This window comes from Physcomitrium patens, chromosome 22 (assembly GCF_059467195.1).
Source record: "Physcomitrium patens ecotype Gransden chromosome 22, ASM5946719v1, whole genome shotgun sequence".
Taxonomy (NCBI): Eukaryota; Viridiplantae; Streptophyta; class Bryopsida; order Funariales; family Funariaceae; genus Physcomitrium; species Physcomitrium patens.
In genome coordinates, this window is record NC_143431.1 from 11495945 (window position 1) to 11522856 (window position 26912).

At 41.4% G+C, this 26912-nt stretch overlaps 4 protein-coding genes across 8 annotated transcripts; 1 reads left to right on the forward strand and 3 right to left on the reverse strand.

Annotated features, from left to right (window-relative positions):
* Positions 1–412: 412 nt before the first annotated feature.
* On the reverse strand, positions 413–13334 carry LOC112275003 (structural maintenance of chromosomes flexible hinge domain-containing protein GMI1). 5 transcript variants are annotated; one of them, XM_073530095.2, is made up of 37 exons: positions 13068–13334; positions 12772–12836; positions 11225–11645; positions 11035–11067; positions 10827–10913; positions 10578–10633; positions 10287–10370; positions 10101–10173; positions 9916–9971; positions 9635–9740; positions 9449–9517; positions 9219–9311; positions 8860–9043; positions 8634–8701; positions 8320–8454; positions 8072–8159; positions 7823–7857; positions 7361–7454; positions 6885–7094; positions 6471–6653; positions 6254–6275; positions 5970–6084; positions 5661–5783; positions 5141–5518; positions 4837–4985; positions 4518–4731; positions 4173–4278; positions 3965–4062; positions 3642–3743; positions 3471–3537; positions 3159–3253; positions 2722–2976; positions 2437–2574; positions 1825–2216; positions 1485–1667; positions 1054–1395; positions 413–933 (listed from the first exon to the last, which is right to left on the reverse strand). In XM_073530095.2, exons 3-37 carry the CDS (start codon positions 11642–11644, stop codon positions 666–668), a joined length of 5121 nt encoding a protein of 1706 aa, XP_073386196.1. In that variant the 5' UTR covers position 11645; positions 12772–12836; positions 13068–13334; the 3' UTR covers positions 413–665. The 5 variants fall into 5 exon arrangements, with proteins under 5 accessions (XP_073386196.1, XP_073386197.1, XP_090102269.1 ...); XM_073530096.2 differs by having other exon boundaries at positions 11225–11649; XM_090246143.1 differs by having other exon boundaries at positions 11225–11673.
* A 472-nt stretch (positions 13335–13806) lies between these two features.
* LOC112275265 (geranylgeranyl diphosphate reductase, chloroplastic) lies at positions 13807–16002 on the reverse strand. The gene has a single exon (XM_024505498.3). The coding sequence runs from the start codon at positions 15633–15635 to the stop codon at positions 14079–14081; it is 1557 nt and encodes a 518-aa protein (XP_024361266.1). The 5' UTR covers positions 15636–16002; the 3' UTR covers positions 13807–14078.
* Positions 16003–18874: 2872 nt separating this feature from the next.
* On the reverse strand, positions 18875–21221 carry LOC112275264 (uncharacterized). Its single transcript, XM_024505497.3, has one exon. The coding sequence runs from the start codon at positions 20939–20941 to the stop codon at positions 19379–19381; it is 1563 nt and encodes a 520-aa protein (XP_024361265.1). The 5' UTR covers positions 20942–21221; the 3' UTR covers positions 18875–19378.
* Positions 21222–22530: 1309 nt separating this feature from the next.
* On the forward strand, positions 22531–25465 carry LOC112275239 (trihelix transcription factor GT-3b). Its single transcript, XM_024505433.3, has 3 exons — positions 22531–23524; positions 24214–24243; positions 24475–25465. The coding sequence occupies exons 1-3, from the start codon at positions 23210–23212 to the stop codon at positions 25054–25056; spliced, it is 927 nt and encodes a 308-aa protein (XP_024361201.1). The 5' UTR covers positions 22531–23209; the 3' UTR covers positions 25057–25465.
* Positions 25466–26912: the final 1447 nt, after the last annotated feature.

Genomic DNA, 26912 nt, shown 5'->3' on the forward strand with positions numbered 1-26912 from the left:
ACTACTTGATTGTCCTAATTAAAAAATGATGCAGAATTTTGATTGGATACCTAAATAGTATCATTTAAGATACAATTCTATTTGGTAGAAAGTTGATTCTTATAACCTCACTCTTAGCCATTCAATTGTTCACAGTAGAGGGTTTGAATTGTTGCAAATGAACACATTTTCGGTGTAGAACTTAAATAGATAAATGGTGTTTATCGAGAATGAAAACTCCATTTCAATGTCAACCCTGCCCATAAGAAAAGAGGATAAAAAGGTTACCATTTGGCTCACACATTCAAACACAATGGTCTCGTGTTGTATATATTACATGCTCAATAGCCACAGGGATAAAAAAAAAAAAAAAAAAAAAAAAAAACAATTCCATTCAAAAAAATTAGCAGCTGAAGTCATTCAAGAGACCAGATTTCTAAACGCAGTGTCGCATTCTACTAAACTCTGGGCATTTATGTCTGTACACACTGTAATTCAGGCATCTTTGCTGCGACACCCCTGTTGTAAAAAAGAATTTTTGAAGACACCCAGTCATTCAAATAGAGTCTAACTCCCACTATTTACAAAAATGAATCCTCGTATGTATATGTACAATTTCACTGAGCTAAATTGGGGGAATATGCTGCAAATGAAACGAAAGACGCATCAGCAATGTAACGTCTGATTCAGCAATGATTCTCTTTCACTTTGGCTACAAGACCTGCAGTAAATGCAGCTTCTTTGGTCAGATCCTGTGTCAACTGATTCGCTCTGTTTTTTGATTGCATCAGTTCTTTTAAAAGAACTGAAATCTTGGAACATTCCTCCGCAGCCTGGTTACTTGTCTTCTTAATCTCTTGCATCAGCTTGAGTCGTGCAGGAGGTGGTTGTCGTTGTGGAGCATCGACTATTTCTGTTTTAGATGCAACTGCAAAACGAATGGTGGGACTTTTTCTGCCACAGACGAAGGCTCTGTCAAATTCGGCAAGAGATAAAAATGTTTTATGATGACCATTGTAAGGTCAATCCTGAATGAGAACGACTATTTGTCAAAAATTCGAGAATAATGCTCACCCTAATATTGTCTTGAAGTGTAATGTTCGCTTATCATAGAGCACACCACCATCAAGAGATACTGCGGATGTCTGTATGTACTCTTTCGCCCTCATCATATTCTCCACTGTATCATACACTTGCAAGTATCCAAAAAGGTTGAAAAACAAGGTTTCTCGAAGACCAAATTCTCCAACTTTCAAGCAAAGAGTATATCCTTTGTGGAATTGTAGGAGATTTACAGCATAATCAATGAAACCTAATGGCTTTGGTCTTGTGCTGTCAGCTGAGGGACTCAAATGCAGAAGCTTTTGTGGGTGATCATCAATCACAGCCTGCTCACCATCATCACGCTTGTAGGAACTGCACAATCATTATCTAATTAGCTACACTGCTAGATCTTTAAATGAACATGAATTTGCTGAGGCAACACGAATCAACACAGAGGATACCTGCACGGATCGGCCAAGATCACCCCGAAGCTGCCACTAATACTGGAGTTTCGGTCCTTGATCAATCCATGCAGACCCAGCGACTGATGTCCTACATAGTGTGCTCCAAGAAACTGAATCCCCAAAACTGTCTTGCAGATTATACAAGTCATCGTGTCCTCTCCTAAGAAGTTTGCCAATGCACTGCAAATTCACCAATTCAACCATTGAATTCCTCTAATGAGTTTCGGCAAGTCTTTGATAAGATCTACAGGCTTTAACAACTTAAATCGTGCAAACTGAGATATCATAGAAGTTGAGAATTTTATTTGAACCTAGAGACTGAAGTTGACCAACTCACGTGCTTATAGAGTCGCTCTCAACTTCCGCCAAAATGGCCACCAGTCCGATGACGTCTTTACCAATCCCTTCTACTAATCTATGATCATCCACAATGGCGTCCAGCAGAACGCTAGCAGCATGAGTTCCTGGAGGATCTCCCAATTTCTGTAATTCTGACATTAGTTTCTTTGAATTGTAGGTTTCGAGCTTGTCCTCTTCCATCTCTGCTTGTTCTATATACTCGGAGTCACCACCGTCCTCATCTTGTTCATTCTTCTGGAGAGATCTTAGTTGGTTATGTAAGTACGCTTGTCTCTCCCCAAACATTTTTAGACGTTTCTTACGTTCTTCCAATTCGCTCTCCATAAGTCCCACCTGTCGACCTTTTTGCTTGGCCTTTTTCTCTAGTTCCTTCACAACATCAGTCAATCAATTCTTCGCATCAATAAAGAGACGACAGAATCCGATCTAAGATTGTGTCGCGGATAAGTTGATCGAACTTTTGAGATCAATGCAGGTCAAGCTCACTACGGCTTGATAAATATGAATATATATATATATATATATATATATATCGCGAGGGCGTGCTGAAGGCTTGGAGGAACAATTTAGGCAGCGTAAGAAGTGGTACCTTATGGCGCTCAATTGATGCCTCTAATACTTTTGCCAATTCCTGTGGTGGCAGAGAAGCCAGGGCTATTCTTGAAATCGGTGGATATTCAGAAGTATTCTCCATCGCTGGTAGCACCCAAGTCTCCAAAATTTCCACCTTCAATTCCAAACATGGGATGTGAAAATAAGTCATTACTCATATATGACCAATTCAATCAATTCTTGGTTGTAACCCTTCCGCTCACTCTGAATAAACTTTTGAAAGACGATTGAATTTAACAAAAACTAGTTATACAACGATTACCCTCATCACCACTCGGATCTCCGGATGCTCAGCCAGAAAAACTTTCCCTGTCCACAACTCTGTCTTGTTCGGTAATATTATATCAGGTAAGGTGCACCTCCCTCTCTTTAAAGGAATACAAACTGCCTTGTTCCATCCTAAAGCTAAGGCGTACGTTACACCATCCATATCTTCATCAACCCTTCCCGTCTCCACATCTACAACTTCAATTGTGACGTCCTCTAATTTTGAGCCTCCAGATGCAGACTTTGGATTCTGTCCAAAACAGGAAACACAATGAGGTAAGTATTAAAGATTATCCTCCATCTACTGCTCTTAATTTTTCAATATCTGGCTAATGCAATGCTAAGCTAACTCGCTCTGCATACTAAAGATTCTTGTAATTGCAGTGTCAGCAGTGCAGATGATGATGGCAAACAAATCGATAGTAAGTGTACATTTAGAATTCGCAGCTGGCGTTTCATAATGTCAAAATTGAATTCTCCCAAAACTTGTGTTCTCCCAAAAGTTGTATTCCGTAGCTCGACGGCAGCTGTGCATAGGCATGGAACAAGAACATGCTTACAGGTCAGTACGTTAACCAAGACACAGACCTTCGGAAAATAGCGTATAGCAGAGAGGATACTGGAGGTGCATGATTTATGTACTGTGACTTCTCCCAATAAGACGAGCATGTCTAGTTGAATTTGGTCTACGTGGAATTTAATGTAGATCACACCCAAAAATTTAAAGAGGTTGAGTTTTCCTGCCTGTGTCGCCATATCTAGCTTCCACTTTCAGACGGCCGCCAAGATCAACACAACTGCTGTCATCTACCTGTGGCCACCAACAGCCATGAGCAAGGGAAAATAAATGACGTAAGCCAATAAGAAATCATTTCAATTACTCGGCAGTTTGGGCACAATGATCAATCAGTGCACCTTTCTAGTGGAGCCTCCCTTTCTATCGCAGAGTTTTAATCCCTCCAAAGCCAGGTCAACCACTTCGCCTTTCTCCGCTAAATTCCCATACTTGTCCATGAACTGCACCCAAATTATAGAATCATGATCATCGTGACCTCCTCCACAAGGCATTAGTATGTTTAAAGTTGATAAGGCTAATTTTAATATCAGTCCAAAAAGTTAGTGCTCTACGTTGTGATTTATCTGTTGCAAGCCAATTCTTCCCAAGTTCAGAGAGCTGAGGATGGTGTAATGAGGCCATAATCAAGCATTCCTACTTGAAATATCGGCTTGCACTTCACCTGAAATACAAGATGATCAATGATTTGACCAGGTCGTAGGGGCCTTGCGGGTGTTTCCCCTTCCTTCATTACAGCCTTGCCCACAGATCCTGGGCGTACTGTTCATAAAACATCAGAAAAGTTTGTCAGCGAAAGAAGATTTTCTTCAGCACTATCTTGGTGGCATAACTACAAGTCTTAACACTACATGACTGACAGATAACGTTACCTGTAAATCTAAATTCGGCAACACGTTTCTTGGCGATATAAATCCATAATGAGGCTTGATAAGTTGGGGCAAAAGTGGCTAAATTTCCACCACTTAGCTCTAGTTTCTGCGCAAATCATGCAAGTGATAAACTCAGATGTCCTGCAAGTTACTTCTTTTGTGTTCTGGTACCAGTGACTGCATTCAAATGAGAGCATACGCGTCTCAGATTTCCTCACACTACAGTGACAAAAGTAAAATTGCTATTATTTTGCGCAAAAATCTGAAAGATGCGTGTGAGGCCCAACACTGTGAATATGGACGAAGTTTAACAGGAAGCTTATGGTGGATTAGAAAATCACATACTTGAAGCTTCAGGCTGCAGTGGTCTGGACTGATGTGGTTTTTTATGTCAAAATTTCTCGGCAAAGTTAGCTGGATGTCATTGAGACATTCTCCAGCTAAAGTTCTGAGCTCCAAATTTATGTTTTTCAATTCGTTGATGTTACGGAACTTCGTAGGGTTGTTGTAGTCATCATATGTACAAAGGAAGAGCTCCCAATTGAGCGCTTCGCCGAGCCTTTTGTAAAGGCCATATTCAGAGCCGTATCAGTTACAAAATCGACTACAAAAATGCACACAAAAATTGAAATTCATTCCGAGAGTAGATAGAAATGTCAAGCACCTTCCCCACAAGTTGGGAGATTTAAGTCCTGGGTGCGCTGTGTTGCAGTCCCCTGCATGGTTACATACCCTCCAGCAGTCTCCTTTCTCAGATGCCGCTACATTGACCCGGATTACCAAGGGCTTGGTATCCTTAAAATCTTCTCCAAGCTAACAGCAACCAAGTAATCCAGATACAGTAGCACTAATGAGGGGGTGACACAGCAGAAGATGTATGATACTTTGGATCAAAGACACGTAGGTAATACCATGTCTACATGTGGAAGAATGTATGAAGAGAGATGGCGAGGTCGAAAGGATCTTACAATTTTAAGAGTGAGCATGTATGTGCCTGTCTTCTTCATGATCAGATCGGATACCTGACTTGGTTTGAATCTATACAATCCACTTACATTGCAACAGGTGGTTGCTTTAATGGAACGAGGAGAGATGTAAACTTCTTTGCCCTTTTCTGTAGGAGGAACACGTTCACCTGGGGGCCGGAACTTCAGTTCCGTAACTATCAGTACCATCTCTGAAGATCTGGCTACAATGGATTTCTGATCAGTTCGAGAGCCAGAGATGCTCTTCCCGGAATTCATCCCTTTTTGCAAAGCTACTTTACTCATCCTTGGTCTCACAACGGCAATGACCTCCAGTGGTAGGCTTTCACCAGCTCGAAGGAGACAGTTGTCTACAATTTCCTGGCCAATCCTCAGAATATGCACCACATCAAATTGGACTTCCTATTGAAATTTATTAAGATTCAAATTCAGATATTATGTGGCGGCATGACTACAGACAAACGCGAACCGAATATGAGTCTAAGATCGCTCCCATCCTTACCCCTTCAGTGTCGAATCTAAGAGCTTCGACTTCACTTAAAAGCTCGACATGAGACGGTGATGAGTCCTGCAATTTCCTCAACTGCTTCTGCCACAGTGGTTCATTTTCGCTTATGTCTTCAAACTGGTGAGGATGTAACACACATTAGATTGAACTCCTCCAGGAAGATTGTTACAATCTCTCGTATAGATTCGTAGGGATTGCTAAACAGCTACCACTTGACACCGAGGCCATTTTCGACTTTGATAAAGGAACTCAGACATAATAATCCTATGATCAGTAGATAGAATGTCCACATGTTCAAGATACCTTTTCTGTGCAGAACAGGATGTCGATTGGGAATACTCGAGATTTCCCGAGAATGAAGTTCAGTTCATGTCCCCGAATAAGTTTGCTTCCCATCTCTGGAGGAACATCAATAGGCCTATACCACAGGTTTCGAAAACTAATCATCCTGAAGTACCATATCTATCCGAAAAGAGATTAACTGGCTAAAGATCCATGGAAGATTTGAGACCAAATTGATTTTACGTTAAACAGTCAAATTCGTCGAAACCGAACAGTTAATGTCCTGGTCCAGAGAAGGTTTATACCTGCAAATTAATTTCGTGTCACCTGCAGACCGATTTTAATGTGTTTACACATGTCAGGAAACAACAGGAGAGCCATTAGACAGCTATAAAATGAAATAAAAAAAATAAAAAATAAAAAAATGTTCAGAATCTTAGAGAATTCTAATAGCGTAGATTTGTTACGTCACCATGCCGTGTTTCTATGTGAATCATGAGACTAAGCAACGGATTCTCTTACCCGGAGATTTTGGATTTTCTGGATAATCATTACGAATGATGCACTCCACGGTAACATAAGTTTGATACTCGCCATTTAGTCCCGGCAACCCCTTCCGAAGCTTCAATCGGACTGGACGCTGTCTCTTACCACCCAACACCCACTTAATGTCCCTGCACTTAATGTCATACTGAACCAGGAAAGCTGCAAAAATGCCCGTGAGATGTTTTAGTAAAGCTGTAGTAAACCATAAGATTCCTCAAAAAATAATGATATTTTAAAATAAACAATGAAGGGGTGGGATTCACATCAATGTTTACTGCAAGTCCTAAGTGGTTGTGAGAATGATAACTAATTGGGATAGTCCTGAGTATGATGTTTCTCTACAATTGGGACAGGAACACAACAAAGAGTGATTCAGAAAAAAATTGGTACCGTCGCTCGTGATATTCAACGGCTCTTTCCTATGCTCATCACTGGTAATGATGAAGTTTGATGAATTTTCATCAAATGTGGCCCCAACGTCAAACTGCCTATGCATTCTTTGAACCCAGTCTGCATAGTGAGATCGCAGTTGGTCCAGCTGAATCGTCTCAAAATCTTCTGCAGCGCTTTTCTTTGCCTTCACCACAACGGATACACCACCTGAGGAATAAATGAATATGTGTGTAAACTTGTGCACTTATTTTGAAAGATGAAGAAATAGAATCTGACGAAGAGTCGAATCCTCACAGTAGCAAATTTTATATGTTATGAAAGCTGCGCTGCTTTCAGAACAGGCATTGATTGCAAACTCTCTATGTTGACTATCTGGAAAGGCGAATGCAAATAGTATTAGAGACTGCGTCATTGACACGTTCAACCCATGAGTCGATTCAATTGAGAGGAATATTGCAAACATTCCCCAATACCTCTTGCTTTCAGGGACTTGGTGGTTGATGCTGGATCACCAAGGTTCAAGAGAGCCTCAGTGAACGTTTGTTTTGCATTTACTAACAGATCCATCTGCACCCCAAACGGCCCAATCATCAGACTGTCTTGGCAGTTCTCAGATATTTCTGTTGATACCGCTTTGTTCATTTGACACAACAAGAAACACAAGTAAAAGTGAACTAGGAATAATGACCGACTACAATTTTGTAATCTTCTAGATCATTCATCTACGAAGGTTATTCCATGAAGGGAATCCAAATGATTAGAGTGAAAATCGCGCAACAGATTCCACTAATTAGCAAATGTATCTCTTTTAATCTATGTACTAAAAAAATTCTCCCATTTTATGAATTGCAACTATAAATTATGGATTTAAATTGTGATTAAAAACCAATCAAAAAGAAATGTCCTCAACAAAGGAGTGTTCAAGTATCACTCACTTTGGATTGTGTGGGCACAAATCCTGCATCAAGATCTGTGAAAGACAGTATTCACCTTCCGTTACAAATTCCCAGAGAACTTGTTGCCACTTTGCAACTATATGTGCATGTATATAAGCAAATTCGTTACAACGTTAAAACCAAGACTAGTATTTCCCAGGTGATACTGGGACTCACAGTGGATATGATGTCGAAACTTGTATGACAATCAAGTCAAAATTGCAATATTCCTATGAATCGCTAACTCACCTATGAAGGCCTTCACCCTCTTGAAGGCCTCTTTGCTCAAGTCATTGACTCGTGGCCCTTTCCTTCGGTCCATGAAGGGAATCCGTTTCTGCTATCCAGAAACTTTCCATGAGACAATCTTCACAGAAACGGAGTCGTGTTCATATTCCAGAGATGACGTTTGATAATTCCGTCATAGTGATAGCTATCTTAATGAAGAATTAATAATGCCAGATCAGCATAAGAAACTCAAAGAGCTGAAACTTTACCGTGCGAGCATCTGGAAGCAACCTCCCGAGTCGCCGGATAGCAACTCTTGAGAATCCGTCAAAGGTTTCTTCTGCAAAGTTCTCTGGATCTTCAACTCTAAGGACTTCAAGTACTTGCTCAAGGGACTCCTTTCCCTACACATGCATTGTTACAAGCCATAAAACACCAGTAGCTGTCATGTCCAATAGTGCAGGAGAATATGTATGCTTAAACATCCTGGACCTGTTTTCTAGGAGAATGTGAATGCCCAAGTATTTGATGAGCGTAGAGATTGCATTCTAATAATTACAAATATCGTTTAAACAGTTCGCACCTTATTGATAGGGAAGTAATGACAGGTTATTCGAGCATTTGCCCTCTCCGATCCAAATTTCTCTCTCTCTGCATTTGAGGAAAATTAACACCATCTTAAAACCCCTGATTCAATTTCAAGCATAATGAGAAGATTGTTGGGAATTAGCCAAGATCAATAACCAGAACTTATCACAGCCAATAGGATGTTAAATTTACTGATCGTCCCAAGTAAAATTATAGTGAACCTGAATTTTTTATTTGTGCTGGCCCCTTGGAAAACTCGAGAAGCAGCACGTAAGGATCTCCAACTCCTGTAAATCTGTTTGTTGTGGTGACCTCGCCACCAAGAACTTCTGCTAAATCCATTCCATTAACCAGTATTTCTACAGGTCTTGTTGTGATGCTGGACGACCCAGTGCTTTCATCATTCTGCACAATACACATGGACATGCAACAGAAACAAGGAGTCACGAAGGTCATTCAATAAAAGATTTTTGAGAGGGCAATATAGCAGAAATTATTGTACAACACAAACATGGACATTGAAATGTGAATCAGCATCTCTATATTGTAATAGAAATTAGTTTGTAAGGGGAAGTAATACCTGAATGTATGGGGTGTAGAAGTCTTTCAGTTTACGCTGCACATCAGCAACTTTCCACTTTGATGCTGTACAATTTAGGTCTGAGATCTCTACCTGCTCGAGCAAAAAAGGATCTATCATACATGTTGTAATACTGCCAACCAAAAACCAAAGACAATGCATGAACAACTAAGTTGTCAATCAAAAACTAATAGAAAGTTCTTGAAAGACCACAAGGCCACACTCGCTACCTTGGTGAAGCTTCCATGAGCAGACAAACCAAGCTCCTCTTCTGTTGGTTTTCTAATCTCTCCAGGAGTCTGCAAAGTATTTGAAAGCAATCAGAGACACTACAAGAACATTACTACACACACTGCACGTAACAATTCATGTGCGTAGGATGATACTAAAGGCAATTTTTACGGAACAACATTCACCTTCCATATGCTACCCGATTCGACTTCATTCTTAAGCGATTCTCCACGTAAGTGTAGCACAGCCACTATTCGTGAACGTGCAGTCTTTGAGGAAACCGTTATGCTCCTGTAAAATGGAGATGTCAAACCGTAGAATGTGAGCAAGAAAATTTCTCAATTTTTCAATTTTCCTTACAATTCATGAAGTTTTCTAACCACGGATCTCTTAGTACCTCAAATTGTAACTTCTAACTGTAATATCAGGCACAGAAGTGTGCATGCGAAAGGATGAAATCACCCACCCTCCAAGATGAAGGCCTGCTCCAATCCCTCCGAATCCGTACATCCCAAAGTATGGCTGTATTTTGGCAAACGCCAGTGAAATTGGACGAAACAAACGATTAGTATTCTTCGGCTCTTCTTCTAGAAATGCAAACCAGCTCTATAACCATGAGATTTCACAATGTTATTTGTGAAAATTCTCTACCTTGAGATATGGTGGTTCTCCTCCAACCCCTTTCTGTACTGAACACCGGCTAGAAGAGCTGCCCAATGTGCCCCTAAGCTTGCAAAATAGCAGTTTTACACCTTTGAGGACTGCTTCTGATGCTCAGGGTTTCAGAAAATAAGAGACAATAGTGCTATTTTGTCATGAGAGGATTGAAGGACGCACCACTTTGCAATTGAATGTTTGGGGCTACTGTCCATGCCTTCGCCTGTGTCAAAGATGGTTATCTTCTTTTCCTCCAGAGTCACACTGCACAACGTTTACTGCTTTTAAGTGAGCTCGAGTGCACTTCATAGTGCACGTTCTTCTAAAGGTGGTGTTTTTAGATTTTCTTCCAAATTACTAATGCAACTGATCATCACCAAATCCGGCATTTCATTTTGAAGCTATCTGAACGTCAAAGTATAAGAGTTTGAATTCGGCTAAGACATGAAATTCGTCGTAGGATTAAACTACCTGATTAGACGCCTTTTACCCTTCTCTAGAGCCCATACAGCTTGAAGGCTGTTATCCTGTTCGTCAAGGCTACTGTCATGTAAGGTCCTCACAACAAAGTGGGGTAACAGATGCAGCAGAAAATAATATTTAACGTACAAAGTTAAAGGCGAAATGCACTGCAACAAGGAGCATTGCCACTGTAATCATCTTCGTATTAAAATATCGAGACGTTTACATTTTAGACTTGCTTCACAGTGATGCACTCACGATTTCATCGGCGAGAGCACTGAATAATGTGTACTCCTGAGGCAATACTTCAAGTACGTGTGCTTCGGGCGTCACGTTCCATAAGTCCTTCAAATGTCAAAAGCCCAAAGATTTTCACTGTTCTCTCTTGTAACTAAAGTGGAAAACTGAAGTCAGAAGCGATATGCGGACTTTTCATTGAAATAAAATCGATCAATGTAAAACTTACCGGATACGCATGTTTGGAATCGGGATGGCCGTCCTGTCTCCATCACAATTTCCAGTAAAGAATAATAGTGAGCCATATCACAAGTTGCAAAACTATGTTCACAGCACAAGTTATCGTTCATTACAGAAACCACAGTATATTGTGACGGTATTGAATAAAGCCAACCAGATCGAGTGAGTAAAAAAAAAACCTGAAGCATGAGGAGCACGGACCGCCTAGATTCTTTTATGAGATGAGTTGAGTTTTTATCATCGATTATATTGCCCTCGAAATCTTCAATTGTCAAGTGAGAGCCCCAACAAATGGACCTCTGTTTCGGCCTTGAGAACTTGTCCTCTTGTTTTCTAACCTCCATTTGAATGCGCTCTACTAAACTTCGAATGCGGATTCCGAATATTTGTCCTCTTTGCATTTGAAAATCTATATGTGTCCTATTTGGCATGAAAACTCGCACATCCAACAATTCTTTCGGATTTGGAACTAAGTTGATGATTGAACTAATTGTGACTTTACGCCTTTTGTCATCTTCATTCATGTGATGCTGACCTTGATGTGGAACAACTGCCACTTCTATCGTCCGTCTCTTTGGTGCTCTCGAACGATTCTCCATGCTGACTTCAATGCAAAGGTTTTCAAGTTCTGAGGGTAAATAATTCACATTCTTAAAGAGTATCCGCTACTCTGCCCTCAATTATTGATCAATAGCATGACTTGCACCTAGGTAGGTATGCTCCTCATTAACTAAAATGAACCATCGGATCAGCAATTATAGAACCCAAACATATGAAGGGTCCAAAGAAATTGCAGCAAAAGTCATCTTTGACTTGGGACATGATATTTAATATTTGGCTTTACTAACACAAAAAAGATCGAAGAAGAAACACAGTGGGTACATTTTGTGCAAGAATAGCCAAATTATCCACGGTTAAGAAAACGCATGAACAGTCCCGTCAACGTATTCAAGTTCAGAATAGCAATTAGAAGGATTGACAAAGACAATGTGGCAAAGCGCCACAACAGTACGTAATGATCCTGTAAAGACGAAATCTCTAACTGAAAGATGAGAGCGAACAATGTGAACATTAAGAGTCTTTATATTCCTTAACAGCGCAGCTCCCGATCCATCGCGAAGCGCGCAAAGGCAAACATCACCGATGCTCAATCTCCCCCCCCCCCCCGGCCAAAAGAAAGAAAAGTCTGGTAAAGTTCGGTTATCAAGAATCCAAAGGATCACAGCACAAAATAATGCGTACGGTAAAATAGTTTGAGGGAAAATCAGGTCTTCACATGCAGAGTGAAATCGTTCAACTAAAAATATAAATTTCATGGTCGGGCCAGACTTGATTGACAAGTTCGAAAAATACGTGCATCTTGTGCAAGAAGATGCTCCATTCTTCACTTTAAGTTAAGTGCGTTAAGGAGCATCCACGCTCACAAGAGCAATACATTCGGGAAGGGTATCAGCAATAGTTCTCTGAAGGAGTCGAGATTGCCAACTAAAAGTCACAAGCACGAAAACTTGCAAAGTTGTTCAGCTATAAAGTACTGTTTTAACTTAACTTGAAAATGTTTATATGTTGGATAGATACTCGGCAGACAACAAAGTATTTCCTTGAAAATACTTCATTCAAATCAAGGCCTACTGCAACTCGAAGACGCGACTAAATAATCTAGTTGCGGAATCTAAGCAGATAATTACACACCAAGAAATTAGGAATTGACTCAAGGACCAATTACCTTGAAGAGGAGCAGAAAACTCCTATGTAATGGCAACTGCTCAGCGACAATCTGCACAATCAAAGCTGCGTGACGCAAACAAGAACAATGAGAGAAGAAAAAGAATTGAAGGTGACGGAAAGGAATAGACGACTGGAGAGAAAGGATAGAAACAATTCTCAGCACAAAACTAAAGCCTGAAGTGTGTTGGTAATTTTTATAGATCAACACTGAAAACAATGTTCTTCAAAGAAAATTCGCAATGAAAAGACGCTCAATGGAGTGGTCGAAAGGGAATCAGATGCACAAATGCAAACCTGAAGCAATTATGCATTGGCAGGGCTAACTCTGCAGCAATTTGTGCAACAAACGACTCAATTTCGCGAACACGCAGATGCACGTAATGAAAAGAAAAGGAGAGAGAAAAGTGGGTAGAAAGAAGGTGAAAAGAGAGAGCACGATGTCCTTTCCATGAGAAGTGACACCGATACTTATAATAAAAACTTGTGCATTTTTCCGACAGGTCACCATGACAATGCTGAACTTCACAATCCATTGTAGCCTCCTTGTCAGATTATACAAATCCAAATGAATACCCATGTCTATTCTAAGCAAAGAAATGCGGCATCAGATGCATGATTTGAGACAGATCTGCCAATCTAAATCAATAATTAGCAATACGACGATAAGTTTCCCCTAGCCCATAAATGAATACAACCTATCTACGTTAGGTGAGAGGTGATTGCACGGAGGTAATAGCAGTGCCAGACTAATAATAAGTAGACGTTTTGCTAGAATAATATAGGCGTGACAACTTGTTTTGGAACAAGAGTTCGTGGATTTCCGGAACAATGACCAAGAATGTTAGCAACCTATCGATTGTTCGCCTTCTCTCCTGGGCAACATAAGTAGACATGCTCATAATACTCCAGTGACGAATTACTGATGGTCTTCGACTTCACAATACTAACAACAGCAAAAAGTTCGGTAAATACAAGCAAAAACATACAAGCAAAGGAGCGAGCAGGCACGATGAAATGACATGTGAAATTCAGCTTTCAAGGAATCAGAAGCTCATGGCAGCTTATATTATATAGCTTGAAGTAAGCCGATTGAAATGACCAAAATGCGTCCCTACTTCTCACGAATGCCTTCCCTTCCTGGTTAATATTTAACTCTTTACACGTATTCGGATGCTGCTCTCCAGCGACAATCATCTCAGCACTGGTTGCAGGATCGTGCCCGCAGTAGTCGAAGATAAAATACTCCTACAAATGTTACATTCTTGCGTGGTCTGCCCACTGCCGACTAATCGAAACTCAAGACACTCAGACTGTCATCTTCTCAGACTCTTTGCGCAACGCATTGGCTCTGATGAGGCTGCCGATCGTGTTGACCGCCAGCTTGATATCGTCCAAAGGATTTCCAGGCACCACCACTTTGTACAGGTAGCTGTCAAATGTCATCTTCTGCACGTAATCATCCGCGCACATCTCCACGAATGCCTCCCGCGCTGGGTTCGACCTGTAGAATACCTTCTGCAGAATGTCCAACACCTTGTAAGTCGCCCAGTACTTCTTGTCCCACTTGTCCAAGTACACTCTCAAATCCGACTCATCCACCATGCGCGTTCCATTTGCTGATCCCTCCACTATGGCCTCCGCGCACATGCGCCCGGACTTGGCTGCGAAGTAGATGCCCTCTCCGGAGCACTTCGTTACGTACCCTGCCGCATCTCCGACCAATGCCACTCGGCTGCTCACCCTGCGAGGTCTCGGGTGCTCTGGAATAGGATGTGCCTCCACCCTAATGATCTTCCCTCCGGCAATCTTATCCTTAGCACGGTTCCTCGTCGCGGTCTGATACTTCTTGATAGAGGGCTTGTTGATGACCGTTCCTGTCCCCACGGCAACGTGATCGCATTTCGGAAACACCCACCCGTAGAAATCCGGTGACACGTCGTCGCCCACATACATCTCTGCTAAGTTCTCATAGTACTCCATCTTATCCGCCGGAATTTTGATTCTCTCTTGAAACGCAATGGCATAATCATACTCCCCAGCGTCAATGTCCTTTGCTACCCTGCTGTTCGCACCGTCGGCTCCAATCACAGCGTCCACCTCTAACACAGCTGGTGTCCCAACCTTTGACGAGCCGTCGAAATTGGTGTAGTGGAGTTTGTAAGGGCTGTCATTATCCTTCGGCACTTCCATCCTCAGAAAAAGTCCATTGATGATAGTAGCCCCGTTCTTCTGGGCTCTCTCCCGGAGGAAAGAGTCCAACACCTCACGCCTCACCATGCCAATGTACTCATCATCGTTCAACGTCTTGCCCACATCCACCGCGACATTGGAGGGAGAAATCATTTTCATCTTCGTCACTTTGCGGTCAATGATCTCGGGAGGCAAATCAAATTCTCCCACCATGCACAACGGAATCGCTCCCCCGCACGGCTTCGCATTATCCAACTTCCGCTCAATCAAAAACGTCTCGATTCCGCCCATGGCAAGCGTCTCCGCGGCGCACCCGCCCGCTGGACCACCTCCCACGACCGCCACTCGCAGCTTACGCCCCTCAATCTTCTTACTCCCTCTCGCAGCATAAACTCGAAGCGGCTGGTATCCCACTCCTTCCTCCACAACACTCCTCTCACTCCTCAGGGCCTCCACAGCGGACACCAAGCCTCCGCCATTCAACCCTCGCAGGCCATCGAACGACTTCAACGAAATGCTGCGCCCGCTCGAAGCAGCGCGACCCAAGCCTCGTGAGCACTGACTGCCCCGAGGCGCCAATGCAGAGACACACTCTCCATTCGGGACTACGGCGCGAGTGCTAGAAGCGAAGGAAGCAGCCGAGGGCGCAACAGCAGCTTGAAGCGTCGCCATAGCTGCAAACAAACCTCTCGCGTTTCGACTCCAATCCTCACTATACTCCCGTCACTTTCTCAGACCCAGTCCTTTCTGCGAGGGCAACGAAGAATTGCGCACAAGCTACCGGAGAACAAACGCCGAAGCGAGAGGAGACAAGCAAGCAACAAGATTGACTGACTAACACTGCAAGGTGAGGATGAGCTTGGTATTTGTCGAGCTCGCCAACGCCGTGGTGACGCAATCCGGTCCGACGTGGGCGGCTGTCATGCAGATGATTGCCGAGGTAAGTGACAACGACGAAGATATTGGAATAATGTCTCCACTGTTGTGGATTTTCCATCTTCGCACCACTCGCTGCTGAATTTTTGGGTGCAATTCGCGGTTGTAGATATTTGAGAACGGAGATAGTTTTGTGAGGTCGACGACGACGACGATGCAGTTTCGATGGGTGGTGCCGTCGTCACTCGGCGTCACCGACGCTGTGGACCAGGCTACTCGCGGCTGTGCCGCTAGCGCGCGTCAGTGTGCTGGCGGCGAACCGGGTTTACCTAAATGCACTCACCAGTTGTTGTTCATGCATTGTCCTTTTAATTCTCTTCACCCTTTTCTCGCTTCCTGTACCTTCATTTATAATTGGGTTTCCTACTACTCGTCGTTTTTGTTGTTGTATGATAGTGCAGATTTTGGGGACACGAGTGTTTGATGAGTGCAATTTTTATGTGTCAATCAGTTTTCGTTGTATATTTCTTTTGCACGGCAGTGAGAATTTGTGGGTGGTGAAATATGTAGCGTTCATTGTTTCCTTGGATACAAATTGATGTTAAAAAGTTTGGAGTGTTGGTTTCTTGTGTGAGAAAGTGAAAAGGCATAGAGGTTTGAAATTTTGATATTGGGATTTTTTCAAACACTTGGTGATTGAGAGCATTTTAATCATGATAAGTTGATTAAAATTATTTGATGATGATTTGAAAATATTTTGTTAATTCTACAGAGTTATTCATAGATACATATGAAAAAAAATTAAAAAAATGTATAGCAACTTATGTATATTGTTTTACATTTAAGCTCCATATATTTATAGAAAAAATAAAATATGGTTAAATTTTAAATAAAAAATATTTATTTTATTTTATTTATATAATAAATGTAAATAATTGGTGAATGTAGACATTGATAATAAGTAAAATTTAAAACATCATCCAACTTATAACTTAATTAATAATTAATAACCTTCAAAAAACTTTTGAATGCTTTATCTAATAATTTGTAAGACTATTTTATTTTAAAAAAAAAAAAAAAAAAAAAAAACATAAGTGGATAAAAGTACCTATAAATATATAATTTAATTTTTTAATAATTTTATAAAATCAAAAATAAATCATTCATTGCCATATTCAAAATTATTATTTAGTCCAATTTTATATATAAAAAACATTCAAGGGGGGGATAAACCAATAAGATAAATCAAAAGAGACAAAGTTGATCTTTGATTGGCAACATCTCTCATTCTTTTCATCAAAATTAAAGAAAAAGCTAAATTATGTAATGATTCACAAGACCCCAACAAAACTCAGTTTATAGATTCACAATGCCTTAACAACATATATGATTCACTTCCACTTCTATAACTAATGGATTTCTTCTTGCCCTATCTCCTATCCAGGTGTTGACCTAAACTTAATAGAGTATCAATTATGTTTGTTTTTCTAAATGAGGTATTCAATGTTATCCAACTTGGCCCATAAATTGAAGAAAGACCAAAAAGAAATCAAGAGAAGACAGAGAGAATGTAAGTAATCATGCCATAAGTTTGAATGTTGAATTATTATTTGAAGTGGTAGGTGGTGCTTTAAGTAGTGGTGGTGGGTGTTGAATGTAGAGACATATGTTGAAATAGGACTAGATTCTCTAAAATCTAAAACCTTACCAATTTCATAACAACAAAGATCTCAACACAACATAAGATCAAGTATACCAGAACAAAACTAAAAGTAACTAAATAGAATGGAATATGAAAGACAGGACTGAATAAAAGAGAATAGAACCAAACAGAACAAAAGAAAAAAAAGAAATCAAACTTTATTAAAATAAAGAGTCTGAAGTTATCTTTAACTAAATGTCTAAATGGCCTCAGCTAATCCTATTTATACTTTGTTCAACTATTCTTGGAATTTTTAAGAATATTTTTAATAGTAGGCCCCACCAAGATAATCTCTCTTTTAAAAAATTGGGCCCCACCATAAAAACTGCCTTAAGCTTTTTGCATGTGAATTCAAGGGCATAGGTGGGAGGGGGGAGAGTATATTGAGTGGTGGTCCGGATATGTTGGGTACATGTGAAGTAGAAGATGTAGATGATGGATACATTGGGATGTAGGTTGGGGGTTTATGGTTGGAGAGGATAGTCGAAATTGATGAGAATAGTGAGATTTTGAAGGACGTGGAGAGACTAAGGTTGGATCTATTAGAGACAATACTTACCACATATATAACAATTCACCAACTTGGAAATGATTTGAAAGGAAGTGAGTCTTTTGTGAGAGTTTATATTCACCTTGCTAAAATTGTTCTCCAACATTGTTAAATATGTATTCCTTATGCATGCAAGCTACTATATAAGGAGACATCTTTTTGTTGTTTTTATCTCTAAGTAAACTAATTCTATGACAATAGCACAAGTTCAACTAATTTAAAATATAATACTAGACAATTGAACAATACAATAGTTCAACTAGTTTAAAATATAATACTAAACAATTAAACAACACAATAGAAGATAGGTTCATATAGAAGATGCAACTATAAAACAATTAAACAAGACAATAAGCTAAGTAAAAATAAAGGGACTATGGCCTACCACATAATGAAATATATTTGAGAATAAATTAAAATAAGGAGAAGATTCCTCCTAAACTTTCTGCTTTTTTCTTTCTTTTTTTTTCCTTTATTTTATTTTATTTTTTCAGTTACAAATTTCTTGAACTACTTTTTACTTTGAAATTCTATTTTCTTCTTTAGTTTGATTTTCATCTGTTGTCGTGTCATTTCAAGGACTTCGTTATTTGGCTCTTGCATTTGAAACAGCAAGCAAACCAACGGACAAACTTCAGTCAACAAAAAAACCGTCAGAATAAGAACATACATATGTGATGACACAGCCCACAAAGGCATTTGGTTTCCTTCCTTTCCGGAGAGCATGCATCCCAATAATATAAGAAAATTATTGTAATAAGAGTAATATAATGGAGATAGTAATTATTGTCAATGGGAACAACGCAGACTTCAGCCATTTACTCTTTTGAAAGGTCTTAAAACAATCCAATATTGACCGTTCTTGCAGATTTTGACACTCTACATGTACAACAATTCCTGCTGCAAAAGCGGTGGAAAAGAAAACCGCTATTGTAATAAAGAACCATCTTCCAGAAAAAACATTCCCACTACATACACCTTGAGGACAATTGATAACATACTAAATCCTAAATACCGTTCCACTTGAATTTAGTGCAGCGATTGAGAATGTCTGTCAAAACTTCGGTCCACAATCTTACGGTCCCAGGTTGATTTGATCACATGCGAAACTGCGCAAGCTTTGCAGAAAACAACAGCACACTGCATATATGCTTTCACAAGGGACTTCTACGATGGACAGCGCATTTCAATCATACCCACTATATGGGAATACCTGAGACCGAACAGATTCATCGTGATTGAATTGGTGTGTGTACCTCCCAGGTCCAATACAAGTACCTGCAAAGGCTAGTCTTCTTCCATCTCCACATCATCGGCAGCTTCAGACTCGTCCCTTTCATGGTCGATCCGTAGATCTGCTAACAACTCCTCCAGCGGCACAGTTGGAGGCTCATCGCCATCTCCATCTATCATAGACGCAGTTTCAGATTGCGGCCTGTAGTTAGCATCCCGGTACAAGGCGATCTTCGCGCGCATCTCTGGATCCTCCTCAATTTCTTCCAAAAACCTTTCATATTCTTTGGCTGCCTTATCCTGGTCTTGCCTGAGAGCGCTGGGGTCAATCTCCATGTCCAATGCCTTCAGCTTCCATGGTCTTGGCTTTCCACGTCTCTTAGCCCGCTTCTCCTCATAGCTCTTCTTCACGAGAACTACATCTGGAAGTGATAAATTGCGATATTTCTCTAATTCTGGATCATTAGTGTTAGCTGCGTAGACATCGTAACCCAAGGCAAAATCCCCAACATTCAATAGGTGGCCAAGATGCGTACGTGCCATAAAAGTTATGTCGTTCTTCCCAAAATCAGACTTCCTCGCTACCTGCACGTCTGCCAGTACGTATTTCGAAGCACGAGAAGATGCACTAGGATCTGTTTCGATGTCCAAAACGACGTACTCTACAAGTTGCCTGGCGTTAAGAAGAGACCTAAATCCCGACGTAAATCCAGTCCTCCAATACTGATTGGCATCCATATACGCGGTCCGCAAGGTCTGAGGATCGAGCAGCAACAAACTGTTTGAGACCTGTGCGCACAGAACCAGAGGACCGATATTGCCCAGACCAGCCGCAACCTTCTGGGGCAAACATATCAGGTCATCCTTGCACACTGGGCAAATCTCTACGGACATGGTAAACCTGTAGTTGTAAGTGTTGGACTTTGTGTCGTGTGAAACCAGCTGCTTGTCATGTCTGCTCCTGACGGGAACAACATTTGATAGGAAATCGAGAAGTTTCAAGCCGTGACTCTTATTTGCAAAGTAAAAATCCATCCCATCGTGTATCTGCTTAATGTTAACTGCAGCTGCAGCCGCTCCATGTTTGATGATGAGCTGCTCCAGAAAGAAGAAAGTCCTCTTATGCTCAACCTTTTGCCTCACTTGCACACAAGCGATCCACTGATCGGGATTCGCTGCCACGCGCGAACACTTCTCGCACATGTGATCCTCCACCGTGTACTCCACTACGTACGCCTGCTCAAGAATTGCTCCGTTGATGACCTCTTTCTGAATTTTCAGCCTCACCTTGAGCCGCTTCGAGTGAGGCTCAGTCCATATGAATCCCGCGTCAACCAGCCGCACCTTATTAATATTCTTCAACCTTTTGATGCAAAACGTGAGCAGCTCCTTCGACTCAAGCTCCGCTTTCACCCACGTCCGGGGAGGCTGGAGGTATCGGCCGCACTCAGGGCAGTACAGCACGGTGACGAGCTTTTGCAAGCCTTCTGTGATATCCACCTGCGAACGCAAGCAGGTGACGCACATGTTGGCTGCGTTCGGCGCCATTGTTACTCCGCACATACAACATAGTACCCGCCCTACCGTGTGGGAAACGGTAAACATATCGGCCGCCATGGCCACAACAATAACCGCAACCTACAATTTCGTAATCACCAGCCAATTCTCAATGAATTCATACAAATTCTGTGCCGCTACTCCACACACGGACCTAACTACCAAAGATTGAAGACTGAGAAAAGCCACTGAGCTGATATATACTCCTCTCCAGACCAGGAGTTGCCTGCGAAATACACCTAACGACGAACGCAACCGCTCCTCGGAATTCAGCTCAGCCTATGGCCAAGACAGAGGCAGAGGCCCAGAGGAATAGCAAGGATTAGGGCTCCTGCTGGAAAAATACAAGGAAGGTGTAAAGGAAAGCCTAAACCCTAAGCGGTTGTTTAATAGCCCTGTTCACACGGTCACATGACGTCGATGGCACCATCACTGACGAATGAGTAATCGCTGTGGATTTTTGATCTTCGTCCCTCGTACGTGGTTTTCATCCATCTTTCGAATTTGGCTAAGTATCCAAATTAACGCATGAAATGTTTCATACCATGTTTTATGTATCACCTCATGTTTCCTATAAATAATATATATATATATATATATATATATATATATATATTGTCACCTCACTATTTCAAGGAGATGGTTTAACTAACATTATTATCAATTAATGCCAAAAGGTATTATTTAAACTAAACTCACATACAAAGTATATGTATGCTACATACTAAATTTGATACTTGTAATTAAGCATATGAGGATATAAGTAAGATTTTAAAAACCTGCTTAATTTTGATATGTCATATACAAAGCCTGATTGATTTTGATTTTGATTATTTTGTTAATTAGGTTTTTTAAAATTTGTGTTAAGTAATGGATGCATAGATACATTCACATGTAACACATATATAAGACAATTATGAATTTATTGTTTGTTTACTTGATGTTATTTTGTATAGAATCTTCTGCATGAAACAAAACCTGTGAGGAAGGGAAGATTGACATGCACACGATTGAATAGAATCTGCATCCATCTTACATTAAAATTTTGATTTTGTAGTAAAAGCCAATAGTATTGAACTCACTAAATAAACAAGATAAAAAAAAAGAAAAAAAAAAAGAAAAAAAAAATCCATAGAACATAATACTTCGTATGATTTTACTCAGCAATTGAATTTTAAATGTTTATTTTTGCATGAAATTTCATAAACCATTCATGTAATGAAGTGTATATATACTTTTTTCCGAAAAGAATACATCAAAGTACAGAAAAGTGATCAATCTTATTTTAGTAAAGGAAGGAAGACCCAAAGATGGATACTAATATTTTGGATCAATATGTTTGTTCGTAACACTAAATACAATATTGAAATTCTACCAACAGATGAGATACCCGGCATAGAGGAGATCGTAGCCCAGGTAACATTAATATTCCCGACATACACTCGGTATTTACCCTGGTATAAGGAGATTACACACCCAGGTAACCCGACACCGGTATAGCCACGTAGATACAAGGGTGGATGGCGGTTCTTTGCCGAGGTTACACACGAGCCGGTTAGCCTCAAAGGTATCTGGGTGTGATACGGTTCTCAACCCAGACAGTAGGAAAGATTGGCAGCCCTGCTCGCGAGGTGGTGGTTTCTCTCGGCGTGGTCTTCCGCCGTTTGTCCCAAATGCCACCAAAATTGTCGCTTTTTCGGTGCTCGTAGGATGTTGCAGCATTGTATCTCCGTTTTCGTTTCGAAACGTTTCGATAGGTGTATTGCCTCGGAAAAGGGGGGTCAACGTTGGTACGCCGGTTTGGTTTCAAGGGTGGGCAGAGTGAGCTGAGCACGAGGTTCGGTAGTGACTTAGTATCTGGGAAATAATCTGGTTTCTGGGCAGGCGAGGGACATTTGTTGGAACAGGCGGTTTCTGTGTGGTGTATTTTTGTAGCGGAAGTGAAAGGAATGCTGGTTCCGGAGTTTGTAGCGTGGAATTGGTTTTTCCTGTGATTCCAAAGGTGCGTGTTGTAGGGGTTGGAGGTATCCAGATGTGGTTACAAGCAAATAATGTATTAAAAAGAGGGTTGAGATAATTTAGGGTTTTCGATCGTCTATAGAGAGACGGAAGTGGCTTTGGTGGATAATTTCTCTGCGAGAGGAGGGGGTCTGGAGGTTGAATACAGTGGATGGTTGAAAAAGTAGGTTTCCAAAGTGGCGAGGGTTAGAGAAAGAGGAGAAGAAGCAGAAGAATCCGGCAGCGCTGTGAAGGAAGTAGTTACTGTTGTAACTGAGGGTGTGAGAAAATTTGGTCAAGCTGGCGTACCAGGCTCGGCCGACGGTTTTGATGGGGGAGAGTTTAGGCGCGCTGCCGATGTCCATGTCGCTCCAGGTGACGCATGACATGAACCACCCTGATATGGGGTCCCTCACCCCGGTCCGCGGCCGAAATCTGAAGAAGGAGGATCGTATTCCTCAGTGGGGATATCACGAAACCAAGGAGTTCATCGCTATTCGGGCAGAGTTGGAAAAGGACTTCACGCAAACCAAGCGGAACAAGGCCCTGTGGGAGCTGATTGAGAGGAAAATGAAGGAGAAAGGGTTCCGGAGGAGTGCGGATCAATGCAAATGCAAGTGGAAAAACTTGGTCAACCGTTACAAGGTACTTATCTGGGCTAGGCACTGCTGTGTATTGCACACGCGGACTTAACACCCGAATCTTTCCATTGTCACTCTTTTTCTCCAACTGGTTTGCACTTCATTTTGAAACAGTGTGGCTCTACTTCGTTTTTTCATAAGTTTATCCTTTACCATATACACAATTGCATTCCTCTTCGCAGCCTTGTTTCGTAGTTGGAACATTTCCTACATTTGTTAAAGGAAGCAGCAAGGGACTGTCACTTACCCCTGATACCATGCTGCTCATAGTAGGTAGAGCGTACGAGTAGGAAGCTACCTTATTCAGAACAAGCTACAGCTTGCACTGTTTCGATCGCTAGCGTTATAGTATTTGAATATTTCCTCCAGGCAATTGAAAATAGGTTTTGATTTATCAAGAATTTCAGTTAAGCTTTGTCGCGATGATGAGATTTGGGTTTTTTTTTTTTTTTTTTTTTTTTTTTTCAATACTAGGTTATCCGTTCTGTGTTACTATATCCCTATCAATATGACTTTTTGTAAGAGAGTTTTAACAGGTTTTCTATTGTTTGCAATAGCTCATCTGTCTCTCATCTCATATGCATTCTTAATCTTAGTAAAATATCTAGCCTTGTGAACTTACAGGATTGTGAGTGAGTAGTTTGGTTTTGCACCACGTACCTCACCAATTGTGTGGTCATGTTTGTTTTTCAGGGGAAGGAGACGTCTGAGCCTGATTATGAGGTCTGGTCTACATCATGTTCTACTTCTCCATCGTCTATCTTGTATTCATCTGCTTGGCTACCATCTCAGTGTCAGAGTGTGTCTTGACGCAGATTCTTTGTCCTATTCAAATCTGGTCATTGTATTACGATGGAGAAATATTTGCTTCGCTGTATGCTCTCGGCTGTTGAAGAAATGGACACATGCTTGCGACTATGGTACTGATGCATAGTTTTGCCTAGTGACATACAGTTCACGCAGGGGAAGGACCCTGCTGATCCCGAGAATGGCAGGCAGTGCCCTTTCTTTGATGAACTCGATGCCATCTTCAAAGAGCGTGCCAAGAACTCAGACAGACTTCTTCTGGAGTACGAGTCAGGACCTCGAGCCAAGAAGAAAGGCAAGAGGAGCAAAGCTAAAAGTGATGACGACGATGACAGTGAGGATGATGATGATGAGGAGGAAAGTGAAGAGGACCGCGTCGTACAGAGGAAGAAAAGGAAGGGCGAGAAGGACAACAATCGGCCTAGGGTAACAGCGGAGAAGTATCGTGCCAACAGCATGCAGGAAGTGCTGGAGGATTTTTTTCATCAGCAGCAGAAAGTGGAGGAACAATGGAGAGAATCGGTGGAGAGGAGAGAGCAGGAGCGACGGTTGCGGGAGCAGGAGTGGAGAGACGCTATGGAGAAGCTGGAACAGGAGCGGATAGCGAGAGAGCAAATGTGGCGAGAGCGTGAGGAACAAAGGAGGATTCGTGACGAGGCCCGTGCACAGAAGAGAGACGAACTCTTTACGGTCTTATTGACCAAATTGGTTCAGGACGAGGGCTATTGATGTGATGAGTGCTTTCGTTACAACATGTCGATGATGTGAGGTGCAGATTTTACAATCTAGCACGGAGAGCTGGATATCTGTTGTATACATTCCCTTGTGGTGGGTTTCAGAGTACCTCATGGCCACCAATTGTGAAAGAATGCCATGAACAGTTTTACCAGCATAGGGTTCTGAGCTCAGAATAGTTAGAGTCTTGGTCATTTTTGCGGATTATGTTCAATGTGGGTTGTAGAGAAGTTCCACGTTAGAGGCTGCGGTCATCTGCTCGGAGCACCTGTAGGTTCCCCACTTGTAGAGGTGTAAATCCCCTTATTGATAGGTTTGAAGTGTTTGTATCTGGAGTTCTAAGAAATGGCCCAGACTGACTGTAAGATTTGTCAAGTATCACTATTTTTGTGCTTTCCTTTTAGTATGTTTTCCTTATGTATCTGTATTCCATGAGTTCTTTGTAGGTTTCACATTATGTTAACGGTTGTACTGGCGGCACATGCCTTAGTATTAATGAGAAAACTGAGTGGTGTTGGCATCTGGAGCATTTGACAAAGCATAGGTATTGTAACTGAAGGTTTTTGAAGGAATAAAGTTGTTATCTTAGCCTTGGTCATGATAGTTACAGCAGTTGAAAAATAATTCTGTCGCTTACCAATGCTTTTTGGATGTTTGATTGCTTCAGGCACTGAAAAGTAAACATCTAGATTAAGTTATTCTTATGGGAATGGATAAAGAGTGAGCCCATCCATTCCTTTCAAGTGTCCTCTTCGTCAGCAGCTACGCTGACGAATGCACTTGACTTCCTTACAACAGACACAGGACATGACGAACATGTGCATCGTGGCAGCCAGCATCAGTACTATCAGTGTAGACAATCTCCAACAGGCAGTCACATCAATCGTTGAAAGATTGTTTTCTAGGATATTTCTGCCACATTGATTTACCATCATTCCTCTGACAACGCTATAAATTTAGAGGGTACACGATGCTACTCTTCATGTCCCTCAACTGACTTCAAACCTTGCACAGTTCAGAAACACCCATCTACGGCCAGCTTCGGAAAGAACTTTTACGCCCTCCGGTGCAAGTTTGCTACCCTACGTCCTTGTCACAAATATATGATCAGGATTCGGGTAAGATTCCGGGCCTTAATTAATTATACTGTCATAATATTTAAACAGTTTATTTATTTATTTATTTGTTTCCTCGTCACTCTCCCAAAAATTCTGAATATCTCCATCTCTGATTGCGTGTAGAAAGGTCCTGGAAAAGTGTGGTCAGTGATTCCACGCATTGGTCATCTGGCCACGACTACAAAGTATATTCTACTTATTCAACCTCACCGAAAATACGTCGTGGCAAAGTATAGGTTTCCGCAGGGCAGATTCCATGTGAAATAGTCATCTTCTAGAAACATAGACTGGCCAAGATGCTCTTGGACTTGGTCGAAGGGTCACCGTTACTCCCTGGGTTGCTTTGGAGTGCATATATCTCTTGCTGTTGCGTCAGTGCCACACATGTGCTCTTGTGGGTTATCGCTGCTGCTGAGCCTCCTTCTCTGACTCATGCTCGTATGCGGCTTGGCTGCGTAGTTGTGTTGTTCATTCTTCTCAGAAGTTCTCTTTCGTCTTGTGATAGCGGATGGGTTTGTGGTGTGCTTTCATTACGGGCAGCTATCCGGTTGTGGGTTTGTCTCAAAGTGTTTATTGTGTTATTTGTCCGGTGAGGTAGTGTTTCGTCAATCTGTTGAGTGATCGATCTTCACTCTAATTGTCTCCGTCACCAGTGTATATGCCTGATTTCGTTCAGTGCAGTTGTGTAGAGTGTGGATGATTGAGTGTTCTTTGCGATCATAGCGATGTATA